This window comes from Tachyglossus aculeatus, chromosome 1 (genome assembly GCF_015852505.1).
Source record: "Tachyglossus aculeatus isolate mTacAcu1 chromosome 1, mTacAcu1.pri, whole genome shotgun sequence".
NCBI classification, from domain to species: domain Eukaryota; kingdom Metazoa; phylum Chordata; class Mammalia; order Monotremata; family Tachyglossidae; genus Tachyglossus; species Tachyglossus aculeatus.
Genome location: NC_052066.1, coordinates 73,155,452 through 73,174,088, shown reverse-complemented (window position 1 = coordinate 73,174,088; position 18,637 = coordinate 73,155,452). Strand labels below are relative to the sequence as shown.

General features: G+C 47.5%; 1 protein-coding gene across 1 annotated transcript in view; it reads right to left on the bottom strand.

Annotated features, from left to right (window-relative positions):
- Positions 1–18,637, bottom strand: part of MYO7B (myosin VIIB) — a 198,830-nt gene that overhangs the window by 7,468 nt on the left and 172,725 nt on the right. The window contains exons 40-45 of the mRNA XM_038750824.1: positions 17,197–17,310; positions 16,894–16,981; positions 13,967–14,073; positions 8,874–9,059; positions 5,268–5,384; positions 4,528–4,611 (exon numbers count right to left, since the gene is read on the bottom strand). Of these exons, the coding sequence (XP_038606752.1) occupies positions 4,528–4,611; positions 5,268–5,384; positions 8,874–9,059; positions 13,967–14,073; positions 16,894–16,981; positions 17,197–17,310 (696 nt within the window). The remainder of the gene's footprint in view (positions 1–4,527; positions 4,612–5,267; positions 5,385–8,873; positions 9,060–13,966; positions 14,074–16,893; positions 16,982–17,196; positions 17,311–18,637) is intronic.

Genomic DNA, 18,637 nt, shown 5'->3' with positions numbered 1-18,637 from the left:
TTCCCATCTCTGTCGATGGCACTACCATCCTTCCCGTCTCACAAGCCCGCAACCTTGGTGTCATCCCCGACTCCGCTCTCTCATTCACCCCTCACATCCAAGCCGTGACCAAAACCTGCCGGTCTCAGCTCCACAACATTGCCAAGATCCGCCCTTTCCTCTCCATCCCAACCGCTACCCTGCTCATTCAAGCTCTCATCCTATCCCGTCTGGACTACTGCATCAGCCTTCTCTCTGATCTCCCATCCTCGTGTCTCTCTCCACTTCAATCCATACTTCACGCCGCTGCCCGGATTATCTTTGTCCAGAAACGCTCTGGGCATATCACTCCCCTCCTCAAAAATCTCCAGTGGCTACCAATCAATCTGCGCATCAGGCAGAAACTCCTCACCCTGGGCTTCCAGGCTGTCCATCCCCTCGCCCCCTCCTCCCTCACCTCCCTTCTCTCCTTCTACAACCCAGTCCGCACCCTCCGCTCCTCCACCGCTGATCTCCTCACCGTACCTCGCTCTCGCCTGTCCCGCCATCGACCCCCAGCCCACGTCATCCCCCGGGCCTGGAATGCCCTCCCTCTGCCCATCCGCCAAGCTAGCTCTCTTCCTCCCTTCAAGGCCCTACTGAGAGCTCACCTCCTCCAGGAGGCCTTCCCAGACTGAGCCCCTTCCTTCCTCTCCCCCTCGTCCCCCTCTCCATCCCCCCATCTTACCTCCCTCCCTTCCCCACAGCACCTGTATATATGTATATATGTTTGTACATATTTTTTTTACTCTATTTACTTATTTAATTTATTTGTACATATCTATTCTATTTATTTTATTTTGTTAGTATGTTTGGTTTTGTTCTCTGTCTCCCCCTTTTAGACTGTGAGCCCACTGTTGGGTAGGGACTGTCTCTATATGTTGCCAATTTGTACTTCCCAAGCGCTTAGTACAGTGCCCTGCACATAGTAAGTGCTCAATAAATACGATTGATGATGATGGGGCAGCTACATTCTAATTATCTTCAGCATACTGAGGTGCTAAAGCAGCTAAGAATCAAAATATTTTACCAGTTCATTATAAAAAATGTCACGGGAAATGAAACCCACTAAAGGCAAGCTGTTTTCTCTTCCCAGCTGGAAGACAATTGAGGCACCAGGCAAGTAAGATTGTCGGAAATACTGGTTTGCTTTCTCCAGGGACTGCCTGATATATAATATATATAATCCTAAATTCAGTCCGATGAGCCTGGGAGACCCCATCTCTAATATTGTTTGCAAACTTCATTAGAGGCAGAGTTCCACTTGACTTGCTTCATTCATTCATTCTATCGTATTTACTGAGCGCTTACTGTGTGCAGAGCACTGTACTAAGCGCTTGGGAGGTACAAGTTGGCAACATATAGAGGCGGTCCTTACCCAACAGCGGGCTCACAGTCTAGAAGGGGGAGACAGACAATAAAACAAAACATATTAACAAAATAAAATAAATAGAATAAATATGTTCAAGTAAAATAGAGTAATAAATATGTACAAACATATATTCATATATACCGGTGCTGTGGGGAGGGGAAGGAGGTAAGGCGGGGGGTGGGAAGGGGGAGAGGAAGGAGTGGGCTCAGTCTGGGAAGGCCTCCTGGAGGAGGTGAGCTCTCAGGGCTTCATGCCACCCTTGTCCTCCATCCCAAATCACCAAACCAATCAATCAATGGTATTTACTGAGCACTTGCTCAGTATGAGAAGCAGCGTGGCTCCGTGGGAAAGAGCCCGGGCTTTGGAGTCAGAGGTCATGGGTTCAAATCCCAGCTCCGCCAATTGTCAGCTGTGTGACTTTGGGCAAGTCACTTCACTTCTCTGGGCTTCAGTTCCCTCATCTGCCAAATGGGGATCAAGACTGTGAGCCCCCTGTGGGACAACCTGATCACCTTGTAACTTCCCCACCACTTAGAAAAGTGCTTTGCACATAGTAAGTGCTTGATAAATGCCATCATTATTATTGCTGTGGGAAGAGCGCTTGGAAGAGTACAATATAACAGACACATTCCCTGTCCCCCGGAGAGTGCAAGCCACCAGGACAAGCTTCCGATGATGAGTGAGCCCACTGCTGGGTAGGGACTGTCTCTATATGTTGCCAACTTGTACTTCCCAAGTGCTTAGTACACTGCTCTGCACACAGTAAGCACTCAATAAATACGATTGATGATGATGATGAGTGAGGTAAGCTACCACGTCGGGGGCAGGAATGGGAGTGGGTCCCCTCTTAAAGGTGGCGGCCTCATGGTGGTGGAGAGATGGGATCGATGGTTTAGCAGGGTGGAATTCGGAGGCTCAGTGCCGAGCTGTCTGGGATGCTCAGTTGAGGGGCGGTGGCAGAGAAACACTCTTCAGATGGACTGCCACAAACTGGGGTTGAATCAATCGTATTTATTGAGCGCTTACGGTGTGCAGAGCACTGTACTAAGCCCTTGGGAAGCACAAGTTGGCAACATATAGAAACGGTCCCTACCCAACAGTGGGCTCATAGTCTAGAAGAATGATGTCACTGCGTGTCTGTGTGACATATCGATGCCGTGTGGATTGGGCGGGGAGGCCAACATCTTCTGCTGGCCCTGGGGCTTTGGGGAGGGACGGGCCAGAGGTGCTGCTAATTCCACACTCCTGACAAGGAAGCTGACACCTCCAGGGAGTTTTGGGTGAGTCCTTCAAAAAGCAGTCACCTTGGTGACCCTGGTCAACTAACTTCATTCAACTCCTCGGTCTTTTTCAGCTCCTCTCCCGCTCTGTCAAGGCTTAGTTCTGGGTCCCTTCCTATTCTCCATTTTCACCCATTTCCTTAGAGAATTCATTCATTCCCATAGCTTCAACTACCATCTCTACCTGGATGACTCTCAAATCTGCCTCTCCAGCCCTGCACTCTCTCCTCCTCAGTAGTATCACATATCCTCCTGGCTTCAGGACCTGGATGTCCCATTGACACCTCAAACTTAATATATCCCAAATTGAACTTCTTAACTTCCAACTCACCCCTCCACCTCGACTTTCCCATCACTGGAGATAACACTGCCACCCTCCCATCTCACAGACCTGCAGCCATGGCATTACCCCAGACTCATCTCTCTCACAACCCACATATTCAGTCAGTCACCAAATCCTGCTGAGTCCTTCTTTACACCTCTAGAACCTGCCCCTCCTCTCCATCCCACCGCTACTACTGCATCAGCCTCCTCACTGCCCTCCCTGCCTCCTGTCTCTCACCTCTCTAGCCCATACTCCACCAGATCATTTTCCTAAAAAAAAAATTCAAACCACAACTCTCCCTTCTCAAAAACCTACCAGTGATTGTTCATCCATCTTCACAGCAAGCAAAACTCCTCACCCTGTTTTAAGGCTCTGAATCACTCTCTCCCCCTTACCCATTATTCTTGGTCCTCTCCCACTAAAACCCAGACCAAACTAACTTCACTCCTCTAATACGATTAATACGATTGAATGAATAATACCAAACCATTCTGTCTCTTGTCTCTCTCAATGTTGACCCTTCACTCCTGTCTTTCTTGGAACTCCCTCTCCCCACCTTTAAAGCCCTACTAAAGTCCTATCTGGTCCAGGAAGCCTCCCTGTCTAATCTCTTATCTCCCCACCTTCTTCTCCTTCTCTTCTATATCACTTATGCACTCAAGTCCATACCTACTAAGCATTTCGATCCCCACCACTACATACCTATTCTTATCCTCAGTTGGCTCCCCTTGTCTTGTCTTATGCTATCGAGTCGTTTCCGACCCATAGCGACTCCATGGACACACCTCTCCCAGAATGCCCCCCCCCACCCCCCGCCATCTGCAATTGTTCTGGAGGTTGATCCGTAGAGCTGTAATTTAATGTCTGTTTCACCCACTAGATTGTAAGCCTCTTGAAGGGCAGGGCTTGTGTCAATAATAATGATAATAATAATGGTATTTGTTAAGCGCTTAACTATGTGCCAGGCACTGTACTAAGCACCGGGATGGATACAAGTGCTTAGAACAGTGCTCTGCACATAGTAAGCGCTTAACAAATGCCATTATTATTATACAAGCAGGTCGGGTAGAGCTGGGATCCTTCCAAGCATTTAGTTCAATAATAATAATGATGGCATTTATTAAGCGCTCACTATGTGCAAAGCACTGTTCTAAGTGCTGAGGAGGTTACAAGGTGATCAGGTTGTCCCACGTGGGGCTCACAGTCTTCATCCCCATTTTACAGATGAGGGAACTGAGGCCCAGAGAAGTGAAGTGACTTGCCCAAAGTCACATAGCTGACAACTGGCGGAGCCGGGATTAGAACCCATGACCTCTCACTCCCAAGCCCGGGCTCTCGTCCCTGAGCCGCGCTGTTTCTCTAACGAACCTCTGTCCACAATGTCTGTCAATGACCTCTGTCCACATTAAGTGCTCAATAAATACCACTGATTAACTAACAAACTCTGGGACCTACCGGCATGGCCACACAGAAGGCTCCCCCTCCTTATTCCTAGGTTTTTTCCACTGCCATGGAAGCAGATCTCCTCTTACCTTACTCTTTGGGTGGATCAGCAAGACTCCATGCTTATTGATGGCAATCTGTATAATCTCAGGGTAATTGGGCTCTGACGTTTGCTGAAACATTCAACACACAAGGGAGAGGGGGGATTGTAGTGATGAGACGCCACAGGTTCTGAGAAACTATCCCTAAAGTAATAATGCTCCCATCCTACCTCCATCTCCCTCCTCCAGAATACATCAACGGCAAAGAGCTCAGGAGAAGTGGGGCCAAAAGGAATGACTGCATGAGTCCTCAGTATATTAGGCCAGATCATGGAAAAGTAAGCTGGACACTGATGCCTCCAACATTTTTTTGATCAGGGAAGCCAGCCTCACAACCTTCAGAGCAGCTGAGTTATTTCCACACCATTGGAAAGTAATTTCACTTAACAGAAAGACCTATGAGTTCCCTGGGGCCACAATTCTGGCAGCCCACAGAGAAACAACAACAAAAACCCAACGTGAATGAGTCCCTATATCCCTCTGCCTCACTAGAAGTAAGGCTGGGGTCACTGGACTCGATTGGATACGCATTCTGGGAGGTTAGCATGGAAGAAGTACTTGGCACAGTCCTTAATAAAGTTCCACAACGAAGCCAGATTTTTTGGTCCACATGGGTTTCTCTTGGCTAGGAAAAATGATGCGGGGAGAGAATCCAGGGACTTCTTTATGGGCCACCTTAGTCTTAGCCGTGAGAGCCGATTAACTAGGGAGTAAAGGCTCAAACCTACCTTCACCTCAAAGAAGGCTGACCCAAATGTTGGCCAATGGGAAATGTACTTCAGGAAGGCAATTTTGGCTTCATTCACAGTCTTCCCTGCATATTTGTTGTAGGCGAGAATAATATTCTGGAAAGAAAAAAGATCTTAGTGAAAAATACTGATTATTTCCTCATCTTAGGGCCTGTGAAGGGCACTCTGAGATCTTGAGATTTAGCCAAATTTGGTCCCAGGGTAGTGGGGTGACCGGAATTGTGGCTTCTGACCTATGAATGGCTTTCAAAAATCAAAGTCTGTCTTCACACCCGGACATTACAAAATTTCCAAGGTGGACCAGTCAAAAAGCAGTGACACTCCTCCAGGAGGGTGAAAGGCCCTGGTGGAGAGAGCGAAGACCCAATACAAGACACCATGCCCATGAGCACACTTCTCAAGCCCAGACTGGCTTATTCCAAGTAAGAGCTTCCAGGGCAGGTACAATTCACTACTCCCTGCCCTAACTGGGTCCCTAGGGTCTGAAAGAGTGAATGGACTCCCTGAAAGCCCCTAGACACCCACACTAGATATTTCTTTCCTTGTCTGAGGCTATCTGCTGGTCACAACAACCCTAATCCTTTTCCAATTCCTCCCTATTCATTCAATCAATCATATTTATTGAGTGCTTACTGTGTGCAGAGCACTATACTAAGCGCTTGGGAAGTACAAATTGGCAACATATAGAGACAGTCCCTACCCAACAATAGGCTCACAGTCTCCCTCTCCCTCCTCCCCCTCCCCCCGCCTTACCTCCTTCCCCTCCCCACAGCACCTGTATATATGTTTGCACATATTTATTACTTTATTTTATTTGTACATATTTTTTCTAATGATTTTATTTTGTTAATATGTTTTGTTTTGTTCTCTGTCTCCCCCTTCTAGACTGTGAGCCCACTGTTGGGTAGGGACCGTCTCATATGTTGCCAACTTGTACTTCCCAAGTGCTTAGTACAGTGCTCTGCACACAGTAAGCGCTCAATAAATACGATTGAATGAATAAATGAATGAATAGAAGGGGGAGACGGACAAAAAAACCAAAACAAGTAGACAGATACCAATACCATCAAAATAAATGGAATTATAGCTATAGACACATCATTAATAAAATAGAGTAATTAGTATGTACAAATATGCACAAGTGATGTGGGGAGGGAAGGGGCTAGGGCAGACGGAGAGAGTTGGGGGGTGGGGAAAGGAAGAGGAGGAGAGGAAAATGGGGGGGGGGCTCAGTGTGGGAAGACCTCCTGGAGGAGGTGAGTTCTCAGAAGGGTTTTGAAGGGAGGAAGAGAGCTAGTTTGGAGGATGTGTGGAGGGAGAGGGCATTCCAGGCTAGGGGGAGGATGTGGGCTGTGGGTCGACGGCAGGACAGGCAAGAACAAGGCACAGTGAGGAGGTTAGTGGCAGAGGTGTGGAGGGTGTGGGCTGGGCTGGAGAAGGAGAGAAGGGAGGTGAAGTAGGAGGGGGCGAGGGGATGGACAGCCTTGAAGCCGAGAGTGAGGAGTTTTTGCCTGATGCATAGGTTGACTGGTAGCCACTGGAGATTTTTGAGGAGGGGAGTAACATGCCCAGAACGTTTCTGTATAAAGATAATCCAGGCAGCAGCATGACGAATACACTGAAGCGGGGAGAGACAGGAGGATGAGAGATCAGAAAGGAGGCCGATGCAGCAATCCAGTCGGGATAAGACGAGAGATCAAACCAACAAGGTAGCAGTTTGGATGGAGAGGAAAGGGCTGATCTTGGCGATGTTGCAGAGGTGAGACTGGCAGGTTTTGGTAACGGATTGGATGTGTGGGGTGAATGAGAGAGCGGAGTCCAGGATGACACCAAGGTTGTGGGCTCGTGAGACGGGAAGGATGGTAGTGCTGTCCACAGTGATGGGAAAGTCGGGGAGAGGACAGGGTTTGGGAGGGAAGATAAGGAGCTCAGTCTTGGGCATGCATCCATGTGAGCGCTCATCTCCTCTGGGGCCAGGCTCAGGTTCTAGAAGGTCCAGTATGAAGGGATTCAGAGGCGCTGAGTTCTAATCTCAGCCCTGCCACCTGCTTGCTGTGTGACCTTGGGTAAGTCATTAACTTCTCTTTGTCTCCATTTCCCTAACTGTAAAATGGGGAGTCAAAACCTTTTCTCCCTCCTACTTAGTCTGCGAGCCCCCTGTGGGACCTGATTATCTTGTATCTACCCCAGTGCTTAGAACATAGCAGTTAACAAATACCACAAATATTACAGAGGAAGGCTCTCAAGAGCTGAAGTCGCTCCCATCTCCTCCCCAACAATGTAGGGGCTATTTTAGCCTACCAAGAGTCCCAGTGAAGACTGGAAAGGAGGAAGTTGGGAGAATAGAAGGGGTTCAAGTGAAGCAGTGTGGCGTAGTGGAAATAGCCTGGCATGGGAGTCATGGGTTCTAATCTTTGGCTCTAACACTTGTCTGCTGTGTGATCTTGGGCAAGTCACTCCACTTCTCTAGGCCTCTGTTACCTCATCTGTAAAATGGGGGTTGAGACTGTGAGCCCCACATGGGACATGTGTTCATCTCGGGTTGCTTATTTCCACCCCAGCACTTAGTACCACCTGGTATCCCCCCAGCGCTTAACAAATACTACTACTATTAATAATAATGATGGCATTTATTAAGCACTTACTATGTGCAAAGCACTGTTCTAAGCGCTGGGGGGATATAAGGTGATGATGATGATGGTATTTGTTAAGCACTTACTATGTGCAAAGCACTGTTCTAAGTGCTGGGGGGGGGATACAAGGTGATCAGGTTGTCCCACGTGGGGCTCACAGTCTTAATTGCATTTTACAGATGAGGGAACTGAGGCCCAAAGAACTTAAGTGGCTTGCCCAAGGTCCCACAGCTGACAAATGATGGAGTGGGGATTCGAACCCATGGCCTCTGACTCCAAAGCCTGTGCTCTTTCCACTGAGCCACGTGTCAGTATAAGTATGATATACTGCCTTTCAATACCAGTACTTAGAGCAGTGCTTGGCACATAGTAAGCACTTAACAAATACCATCATTCTTATTTCAATCAACATGCTGGGGATAGGGCAGGCCTAATAATAACAACAATAATGGTATTTGTTAAGTGCTTACTATGTGCCAAGCACTGTACTCAACACTGGGGTCAATCAGGTTGTCCCACGGGGGGGGGCTCACAGTCTTTATCCCCATTTTACAAATGAGGTAACTGATGCACAGAGAAGTGAAGTGACTTGCCCAAAGTCACACAGCTGACAATTGGCGGGGCTGGGATTTGAACCTGCGGCCTCTGACTCCAAAGCCCACGCTCTTTCCACTGAGCCACGCTGCTTCTCTACTATTAGCCAACTTGTACTTCCCAAGCGCTTAGTACAGTGCTCTGCACACAGTAAGCGCTCCATAAATACGATTGAATGAATGAATGAGCAACCCAGCAACCTGCTGGGGCAGAAAGACACCAAAATAGCAACCGAATAATGACCCCCTGAAGGGCAGTGGTGGGCAATCAGAGACCCCAGCTGCTCCTGGCCCCCATGCAGCATGGAACAGCCTGGCTCGCCCAGTTCGAGAAACAAATCCCAAGGGAAATACCGCACCTTTTTCCATTCCTCGGCAGCCATCAGGCGGATCAAGTTCTCCGGCACTAGGTCCTTCAGCATTTTGGGAATGGTGGCTTGCTGAGAGTTGTCGACGTCGAATTTGACTTTGTAAATCAGCCCGGCGAGTTGGATGGCATCGTCCGGCGAGCACTTGTGAAATCCCCTCAGGTACTTCGGCAGCTCCTGAAAGAGACAGGGGTGGTGAAAGCCCTTGTCTCACGCCTAAGTTGGGCCTGTCAGACTCTGCCCCCCTTCCACGATGGCATCGAACCGATGATGGTGGAAGCCCCCCATGACCGAGGCCCACCAGCTGCAAGGAGGGACTGGGCCGTTAAGGCTGACACCTTCTCAGACATCTCCCCTCCTCCCTGCCTCCCTCCAGTCAGGCCAAAGAGCAGCTGTCTCCTTCCGTTTCTTCCCTCTCTGATTCATTCATTCAATCATCATCAATCGTATTTATTGAGCGCTTACTGTGTGCAGAGCACTGTACTAAGCCCTTAAAATAAATTAAGCACTGGGGAGGTTACAAGGTGATCAGGTTGTCCCACGGGGGGCTCACGGTTTTAATCCCCATTTTACAGATGAGGGAACTGAGGCCCAGGGAAGTGAAGTGACTTGCCCAAAGTCACCCACCTGACAAATGGCGGAGTCAGAATTTGAACCCATGACCTCTGACTCCAAAGCCCGGGCTCTTTCCACTTTCAATCATATTTGAGCGCTTACTGTGTGTAGAGCACTGTACTAAGCGCTTGGGAAGTCCAAGTTGGCAACATATAGAGACAGTCCCTGCGCAACAGTGGGCTCACAGTCTAGAAGGGGGAGACAGAGAATAAAACCTATTAACAGAATAAAATAAATAGAATAAATATGTAATAAACAAAATAAAGGGTAGACGTGCACATATGTCCCATTTCTATCTCAGTCTGGGAGCTCATTTCACCAATTGATTTAGAAACCTATTTTGAATTTCGAGTGGGCTATATCTCCCTAAATTTGGATGTGAATAGAATCGCAACAAGTGACCCCCGGCTCGTTTTCTTTGAGAAATTTGGAACTGGAAGTTAAATTTGGATTTGAATAGAATCGCAACAATCAATCAATCAATCGTATTTATTGAGCGCTTACTTTGTGCAGAGCACTGTACTAAGCGCTTGGGAAGTACAAGTTGGCAACCTATAGAGACAGTCCCTACCCAACAGTGGGCTCACAGTCTAAAAGGGGGAGACAGAGAACAAAACCAAACATATTAACAAAATAAAATAAATAGAATAGATATGTACAAGTAAAATAAATAAATAGGGTAATAAATATGTACAAACATATATACATATATACAGGTGCTGTGGGGAAGAGAAGGAGGTAAGATGGGGGGATGGAGGTGGGGGACGACGGGGAGAGGAAGGAAGGGGCTCAGTCTGGGAAGGCCTCCGACTCGTTTGCTTTGAGAATTTGGAATTGGAAGTTTGTGCAAGCCGACACAAGAAGCAGCGTGGTCTAGGGGAAAGGGCACGGGCCTGGGTTCTCATCCCGACTCTGCTGCTTGTCTGCTGTGTGACCTGGGGCAAGTCATTTAACTTCACAGTGCCTCGGTTTCCATCACTATGAAATACCTGTTTTCCCGCCTACTTAGAAAGCGAGCCCCATGTGGGACAGGGACTGTGTCCGGCCTGTTTAACTTGTGTCTACCCCAGCACTTAGTACAGTGTTTGATACATAGTAAGCAATTAATACCATTTAAAAAATGCAAACAAATCAATCAGTAGTATGTGAGCACCTACTGTGTTCAGACCAATATACTGAGGATTGGGAGAATACAGCAGATAGAGGAGACATGATTTCTGGCCACAGCATAGTTTGAGGACATGCTCATTTTCACATCTGTGCTAAGTCCGGATACTGGAGAAGCAGCGTGGCTTAGTGGAAAGATCATGGGCCTGAGAGTGAGAAGATCTGTGTTCTGATCACTGCTCAGCCTTGCTGTGGGACTTTGGGCAATTTTCTTAACTTCTCTGTGCCTTAGTTCCCTGGGGAGGACATGCTCATTTTCACATCTGTGCTAAGTCCTGGTACTGGAGAAGCAGCATGGCTTAGTGGAAAGGTCATGGGCCTGAGACTGAGAAGATCTGTCACTACTCAGCCTTGCTGTGGGACTTTGGGCAATTCTCTTAACTTCTCTGTGCCTTAGTTCCCTGGGGTATCAATCCCTGCTCCCCCTCCTCCTTAGACAGTGAGCCCCAAGTGGGACCTGGTGATCTTGTATCTACTCTAGCACTTAGTACAGTGCTTGGCACATAGTAAGTGCTTAACAAACACCACAATTATTACTAGAGTGCGAGCTCCTTGAGAGCAGGGGTCATGTTTTATTTTATTTGTACATATCTATTCTAGTTATTTTATTTTGTTAGTATGTTTGGTTTTGTTCTCTGTCTCCCCCTTTTAGACTGTGAGCCCACTGTTGGGTAGGGACTGTCTCTATATGTTGCCAATTTGTACTTCCCAACCGCTTAGTACAGTGCTCTGCACATAGTAAGCGCTCAATAAATACGATTGATGATGATTGATGATGTTGTCTGTTTCCCCCCTTCTAGACTGTGAGCCCATTATGGGCAGGGATTGCCTCTCTGTTTTGCCGAGTTGTACTTTCCAAGCGCTTAGTATAGTGCTCTGCACACACTAAGTGCTCAACAAATACGATTGAATGAATGCTGATTAAGGTCATATCTCCAAGAGGCCTTTCTCAAGTAACCGCTTTTTCCCCCCCAGCTCACTCTCCCTTCTGCATCATCTACGCCCTTGGATCTGTGACCTTTGGACATTTGATATTCACCCGAACTCCTCAACACATATACATATGTTTACAATTTACATTATAAAGTATTTGTTTATGTTAATGGCTGTCTCCCCCTCTAGACTCTAAGGTCATTATGGGCCGAGAACCTGTCTGTTGTATACTGTACTCTCCCAAATGCTTAGTACAGTGTTCTACAGCGAGAAGCAGCGAGACTCAGTGGAAAGAGCCCGGGCTGGGGAGCCAGTGGTCATGGGTTCTAATCCCGGCTCTGCCATTTCTCAGCTGTGTGACTTTGGGCAAGTCACTTCACTGGGCCTCAGTTCCCTCATCTGTAAATAAAATAAATAAATGATGGCATTTGTTAAGCACTTTCTATGTGCCAAGCACTGTTCTAAGCGCTGGGGGGGATACAAGGCGATCAGGTTGTCCCACGTGGGGCTCACAGTCTTAATCCCCATTTTACAGATGAGGGAACTGAGGCACAGAGAAGTTAAGTCACTTGCCCAAAGTCACACAGCTGACAAGTGGCAGAGCCTTGATTAGAACCCATGACCTCTGACTCCCAAGCCCAGGCTCTTTCCACTGAGCCACGCTTCCACTCAATCACACCTATGAAGTAGTGCACTCTCATAGTGAGTTCAATAATAATAACGGCATTTATTAAGCACTTACTATATGCCAAACACTGTTCTAAGTGCTTGGGAGGTTACAAGGTGATCATGTTGTTCCACGTGGGGCTCCCAGTCTTAATCCCCATTTTACAGATAAGGGAACTGAGGCACAGAGAAGTGAAGTGACTTGCCCAAAGTCACACAGCTGACAAGTGGCGGAGCCGGGATTTGAACCCATGACCTCTGACTCCAAAGCCCGGGCTCTTTCCACTGAGCCACGCTGCTTCTCTAATCACCTTCTGGTTGGGTCTGGGCTCACTTTGGTTGATGTGGTTCTGGGGAGAGCTGGGTCTGAAGTTTCTGTCCTGGGCACAGCTCTTATGTGAGTTCTTCTCACTTGTGCCCTGCTAAAATTCATTCACTCATTCATTCATTCAATCATATTTATTGAGCGCTTACTGTGTGCAGAGCACTGTACTAAGCGCTTGGGAAGTACAAGTTGGCAACATATAGAGACGGTCCCTACCCAACAGTAGGCTCACAGTCTAGAAGGGGGAGACAGAGAACCAAACAAAACATATTAACAAAATAAAATAATTAGAATAAATATGTACAAATAAAATAAATAAAATAGAGTAATAAATATGTACAAATAAAATAGAGTAATAAATATGTACAAACACATATATATGTTTGTACATATTTATTACTCTATTTTATTTGTACGTATTACTCTATTTTATTTGTACGTATTTATTACTGTAATTATTTTTTATTTTATTTGTACATATTCTAATTATTTTATATATTATATAAAATATTATATATATTATATTATATATATACAGATATATAAAAGGGCAATCCCACCCTAAATGATGGATAAGCCATTCATTCCCAATGACTTGATAATAATTATCACTGTGGGATTTGTTGAGTACTTACTACATGCCAAGTACCTTACTAAGCTCTGGAGTAGGTACAAGATAATCAAGTTGGGCACAGTCCCTGTCTCTCATGGGGGTGATGATCATCTCATCATCTCATGATGATGGCATTTGTTAAGCGCTCCTTATGTGCAAAGCACTGTTCTAAGCACTGGCGGGGGGATACAAGGTGATCAGTTTGTCCCACGTGGGGTTCACAGACTTAATCCCCATTTTACAGATGAGGGAACTGAGGCCCAGAGAAGTGAAGTGACTTGCCCAAAATCACTCAGCAGACAAGTGGCGGAGCAGGGATTAGAACCCATGACCTCTGACTCCGAAGCCCGGGCTCTTTCCATGGAGCCACACTGCTTGGTCACGGTCAATGAGGAAGGGAGTACTAAATCCCCGTTTCACAAATGAGGAAACGGAGGCATAGAGAAATGATTTGCCCAAGGTCACAGAGGCAGCAGAGCCAGGATTAGAACCCAGGTTCCCGACTGCCAAACCCATGCTCGTTCTATTAGGCCTCGGTGCTTCGGAACCGAGAACCTGCATGCAGTTTTGATTTCTAGACTGTGAGCCCACTGTTGGGTAGGGACTGTCTCTGTATGTTGCCAGCTTGTACTTCCCATGCGCTTAGTACAGTGCTCTGCACACAGTAAGCACTCAATAAATACGATTGATTGATTCTATACAGGCCCCAAAGGATGCCTACAACAGGCAAGCCCTCCTCGCTTTGGACCTCATGGAATCAGTTACCTGGTAATAATGGAGGATAGTGTCAGCATTCAGGTCTTTCCCAGGAGTCACGTTCAGCCAGAGTTTCCTCATGAAGTGCACGGTATATGACAAGTTCAGCGATGCCCCTGAGAAAACAACAGTGCAGACGCTACCTATCAACCTACGCATCAGGCAGAAACTCCTCACCCTGGGCTTCCAGGCTGTCCATCCCCTCGCCCCCTCCTACCTCCCCTCCCTTCTCTCCTTCTCCAGCCCAGCCCGCACCCTCCACTCTTCTGCCGCTAATCTCCTCACCGTGCCTCGTGCTCGCCTGTCCCGCCGTCGACCCCCGGCCCACGTCATCCCCCTGGCCTGGAATGCCCACCCTCCACACATCCGCCAAGCTAACTCTCTTCCTCCCTTCAAGGCCCTACTGAGAGCTCACCTCCTCCAGGAGGCCTTCCCAGACTGAGCCCCCTCCTTCCTCTCCCCCTCCTCCTCCTCTCCATCCCCTCTGCCCTACCTCCTTCCCTTCCCCATGGCACCTGTATATATGTACATATGTTTATACGTATTTATTACTCTATTTATTTATTTTACTTGTACATATCTATTCCATTTTTTTATTTTGTTAATATGTTTGGTTTTGTTCTCTGTCTCCCCCTTCTAGACTGTGAGCCCACTGTTGGGTAGGGACCGTCTCTATATGTTGCCAACCTGTACTTCCCAAGCGCTTAGTCCAGTGCTCTGCACACAGTAAGCGCTCAATAAATACGATTGATTGATTGATTATAGCAGGGAAAGATCAGCCCAATTTACCGAGCACTAACAATTACACCTTGAACTAACCTCCTCCAAACACCTGCTAAAAGCCTCAAAGGTATTGGAGTGCCTATTCATTCATTCAATTGTATTTATTGAGCACTTACTGTGTGCAGAGCACTGTACTAAGCGCTTGGGAAGTACAAGTTGGCAACATATAGAGACGGTCCCTACCCAACAACGGGCTCACAGTCTATTAACAGTAGTAATATTAATCACGGTACTCATTAAGTGCTTATTATGTGCCAAGCACTGTTGTAGGCGCTGGGGATAATTGGGTTGGACAAGAAGCAGCATGGTTCAGCGGAAAGAGCCCGGGCTTTGGAGTCAGAGGTCATGGGTTCAAATCCTCACTCCACCAATTGTCAGCTGTGTGACTTTCTGCAAGTCACTTAATTTACTCAATCGTATTTATTGAGCGCTTACTGTGTGCAGAGCACTGTACTAAACACCTAGGAAGTACAAGTTGGCAACATACAGAGATGGTCCCTACCCAACAGCGGGCTCACAGTTTAGAAGACTTCTCTGGGCCTCAGTTACCTCATCTGTAAAATGGGGGCTAAGACTGTGAGCCCCACATGGGACAATCTGATCACTTTGCAACCTTCCCAGCACTTAGAACAGTGCTTTGCACATAGTAAGTGCTTAAAAAATGCCATCATTACCCCAGGGGGTTCACAGTCATTCATTCGTTCATTCATTTGTATTTACTGAGCGAGTAGTGTGTGCAGAGCACTGTACTAAGCATTTGGGAGAGTACAATACAAAAGAGTAGGTAGACACATCCCCTGACCAGTGAAAGGCTAAAGTTGTGAGCCCCCCTTGGGATAACCTGATCACCTTGCAACCTCCCCAGCGCTTAGAAGAGTGCTTTGCACATAGTAAGCGCTTAACAGACATCATCATCATTATTATTATTCTATAGATCATTATTTATGTTAGGTGTTGAGGTGGATGTTGGAGTGACATCATCTGGGATGGAGGAATTCCAACGGGGAATACTTCCAGAATGAAGTAGGATTTCAGGAAGGCCCTGAATCTGTGGAGAAATATGGTCAGCAGATTTGAAAGAGGACTGAGTTTTTCAGCCAGGAGAAAGGTTTTAAACAATGGCTCAGTGGCAAGAAAGGCAAGAGAAAGTGAGATAAAGGAGGAGCCTGCATGGAGAGAGTTGATTTATAAGAAAAAAGCTGGTGGAGAACCTTGAAGCCAATGGGCAGAGATTTCTGACTGATGCAGAGGGAGGTGGGTAAGTTTTCAAGAGACTCATGCAGAATAATCTCATAATACGATTTGGGCCAAAGATAGAAGCAGGAGGTTGATGCAGTTGATAATGAAAGCCAAAACCAGGCCTGTGGCCATTTGGATGGCTCTGGGAAATATGGCAGGGTTGAGAGACAGACTAAACGTGAGAAACGGCATGGCCTAGTGGAAAGAAGTCCGAGGTCCTGGGTTCTAATCTCAGCTCCACCACTTGTCTGCTGCGTGACCTTGGGCAAGTCACTAAAGTTCTCTGTGCTCCAGTTCCCTCATCTACAAAATGGGGGATTAAATCCTCCTCCCTCTGACTTAGACTGTGAGCCCTATGTGAGACGGGGACTGTGTCCTATTAGTCTTGTATCCATCCTAGTGCTTGACACCTAATAATCACTCGAGTACCATTAAAAAATTCAGACAGAGGAACCTAAGAAGAAGAATAATATCTGTGCTATTTGTTAAGCACTTACTATGTGCCAATCTAGGGTAGATACAAGGTAATCAGGTTGGACACAGTCCCTGTCCCACATGGGGCTCACAGTCCTAATCCCCATTTTACAGACGAGGTAAACGAAGCACAGAGAAGTGAAGTGACTTCTCCAAGGTCACACGGCAGACAAGTGGCGGAGCTGGGATTAGAACTCGGGAAAGAAGACCCTAAAGCCGCCAGCCTCGGGAACAGGGAAGAGGGTGTTGTCAACTGGGGTGGGAAAGGAGCCCTGAAACATCTAGAGAGAAACCAAGCCAATCTCAAACTTTCCAACAGCCTCAGCGACCCTCTCTGTCTGCACAGAGGAAACCCCCACCATGGTAGCATTCGTCTAGAGTCACGATTATATGATCTCAGGCAGCAGGGGTAGGCCCTGGCTCTCGTCCGACTTCCTTACCATCCTTCACGGGTTTGTTTTTCCGCGTCCAGTCAGAGACCTGCCTCAGGGAGTCAAAGAAGAAATCGGCTTCATTCTGACTGATGACCTGGAAGGGAGATAAAGCTGTCAGCGGGTGATGGGTTTGGTGACTGCCCAAAGTGGGAGCGGGTGTTTTTCCAGACTCTGCCTGCTTGGGCTGAGGCAATGCGGGTTGGAGTTGGGCTCAGGGAGGGGTGCTTTTTGAGGGAAGGAAGTTGGGGCAGCTTGTACAGGTTCAGTTGGAGGGTTACCCTTCAGCCCTGCCCTCCATCCTGTAATCACCTTGTCGGAAATCTTGACAAACAAGCTGCAGCCATCCCAGGAGCTCAGCTGCAGTTTGACACTGATGTTCTGGCACAGGTCCCGCACTTTGGTGTTCGTTCCCACTTCAAAAGACTGAAATAGAGGAGCAGCGTGGCTCAGTGGAAAGAGCCCGGGCTTTGGAGTCAGAGGTCATGGGTTCAAATCCCGGCCCCGCCAATTGTCATTCATTCATTCATTCAATCGTATTTATTGAGCGCTTACTGTGCGCAGAGCACTGACTCAGCGCTTGGGAAGTACAAGTTGGCAACATATAGAAACGGTCCCTACCCAACAGTGGGCTCACAGTCTAGAAGGGGGAGACAGAGAACAAAACAAATCATATTAACAAAATAAAATAAATGGAATAAATATGTACAAATAGAGTAATACATACGTACAAACATATATACATATATACAGGTGCTGTGGGGAGGGAAGGAGGTAAAGTGGGGGGATGGGGAGGCGGGGTAGAGGAAGGAGGGGGCTCAATCTGAGAAGGCCTCCTGGAGGAGGTGAGCTCCCAGTAGGGCTTTGAAGGGAAGGGAATTGTCAGCTGTGTGACTTTGGGCAAGCCACTTCACTTCTCTGCACCTCAGTTACCTCATCTGTAAAATGGGGATGAAGACTGTGAGCCCCACGTGGGACAACCTGATCACCTTGTCACCCCCCCAGCACTTAGAAAAGTGCTTTGCACGTAATAAGTGCTTAATAAATGCCATTATTATAATTATTATTAAATACAGCAGGCCACACAATCAGGCACGGTGGGTTTGGAAATGAAGGGAGTGGAGGATGGGAAAGGATGGAACATGCAGTAGACAATCTGCAAAGAACTGAAGAAATGCTACAAAGATGAGGAAGCTCAGGCTTGGGTGCGTAAGCAGCTGGTAACTCTCCGTGGTGTCTTGCCTTTTCAGAGCAACGCTAAAGAAGATAACTAACATCTGCTGGGAGTCCTCAGCTCAGCTCTGGGCATATTGGAAGGCCTCATCATCCTGGTTCCCATTGCAGGAGGCTTTAGCAAGCAGGACCCCGGGCCGGCCCTTCCCGGATTAAGTTCGGGAATCACTGCTTTCAGCGGCCAACGCTGCTCCCGGGCTTTGTCCGGGGAGAGAGCAGATGGTTTAGAGGGCAGGAACTCCAGGAATAGTGGGGATCTGAAGGCCCTTTGAGACACCAGCTTGCCTGGAGATGCTAAATTGGCCAGCTCACCACAGACGAAGACGTGAAATTCGTTTCATGGAGTTGGTGGCAGGGAGAGGAGCACCTCCTCCAGGAGGCCTTCCCAGACTGAGCCCCTTCCTTCCTCTCCCCCTCATCCCCCCTCCATCCCCCCATCTTACCTCCTTCCCTTCCCCACAGCACCTGTATATATGTATATATGTCTGTACATATTTATTACTCTATTTATTTTACTTGT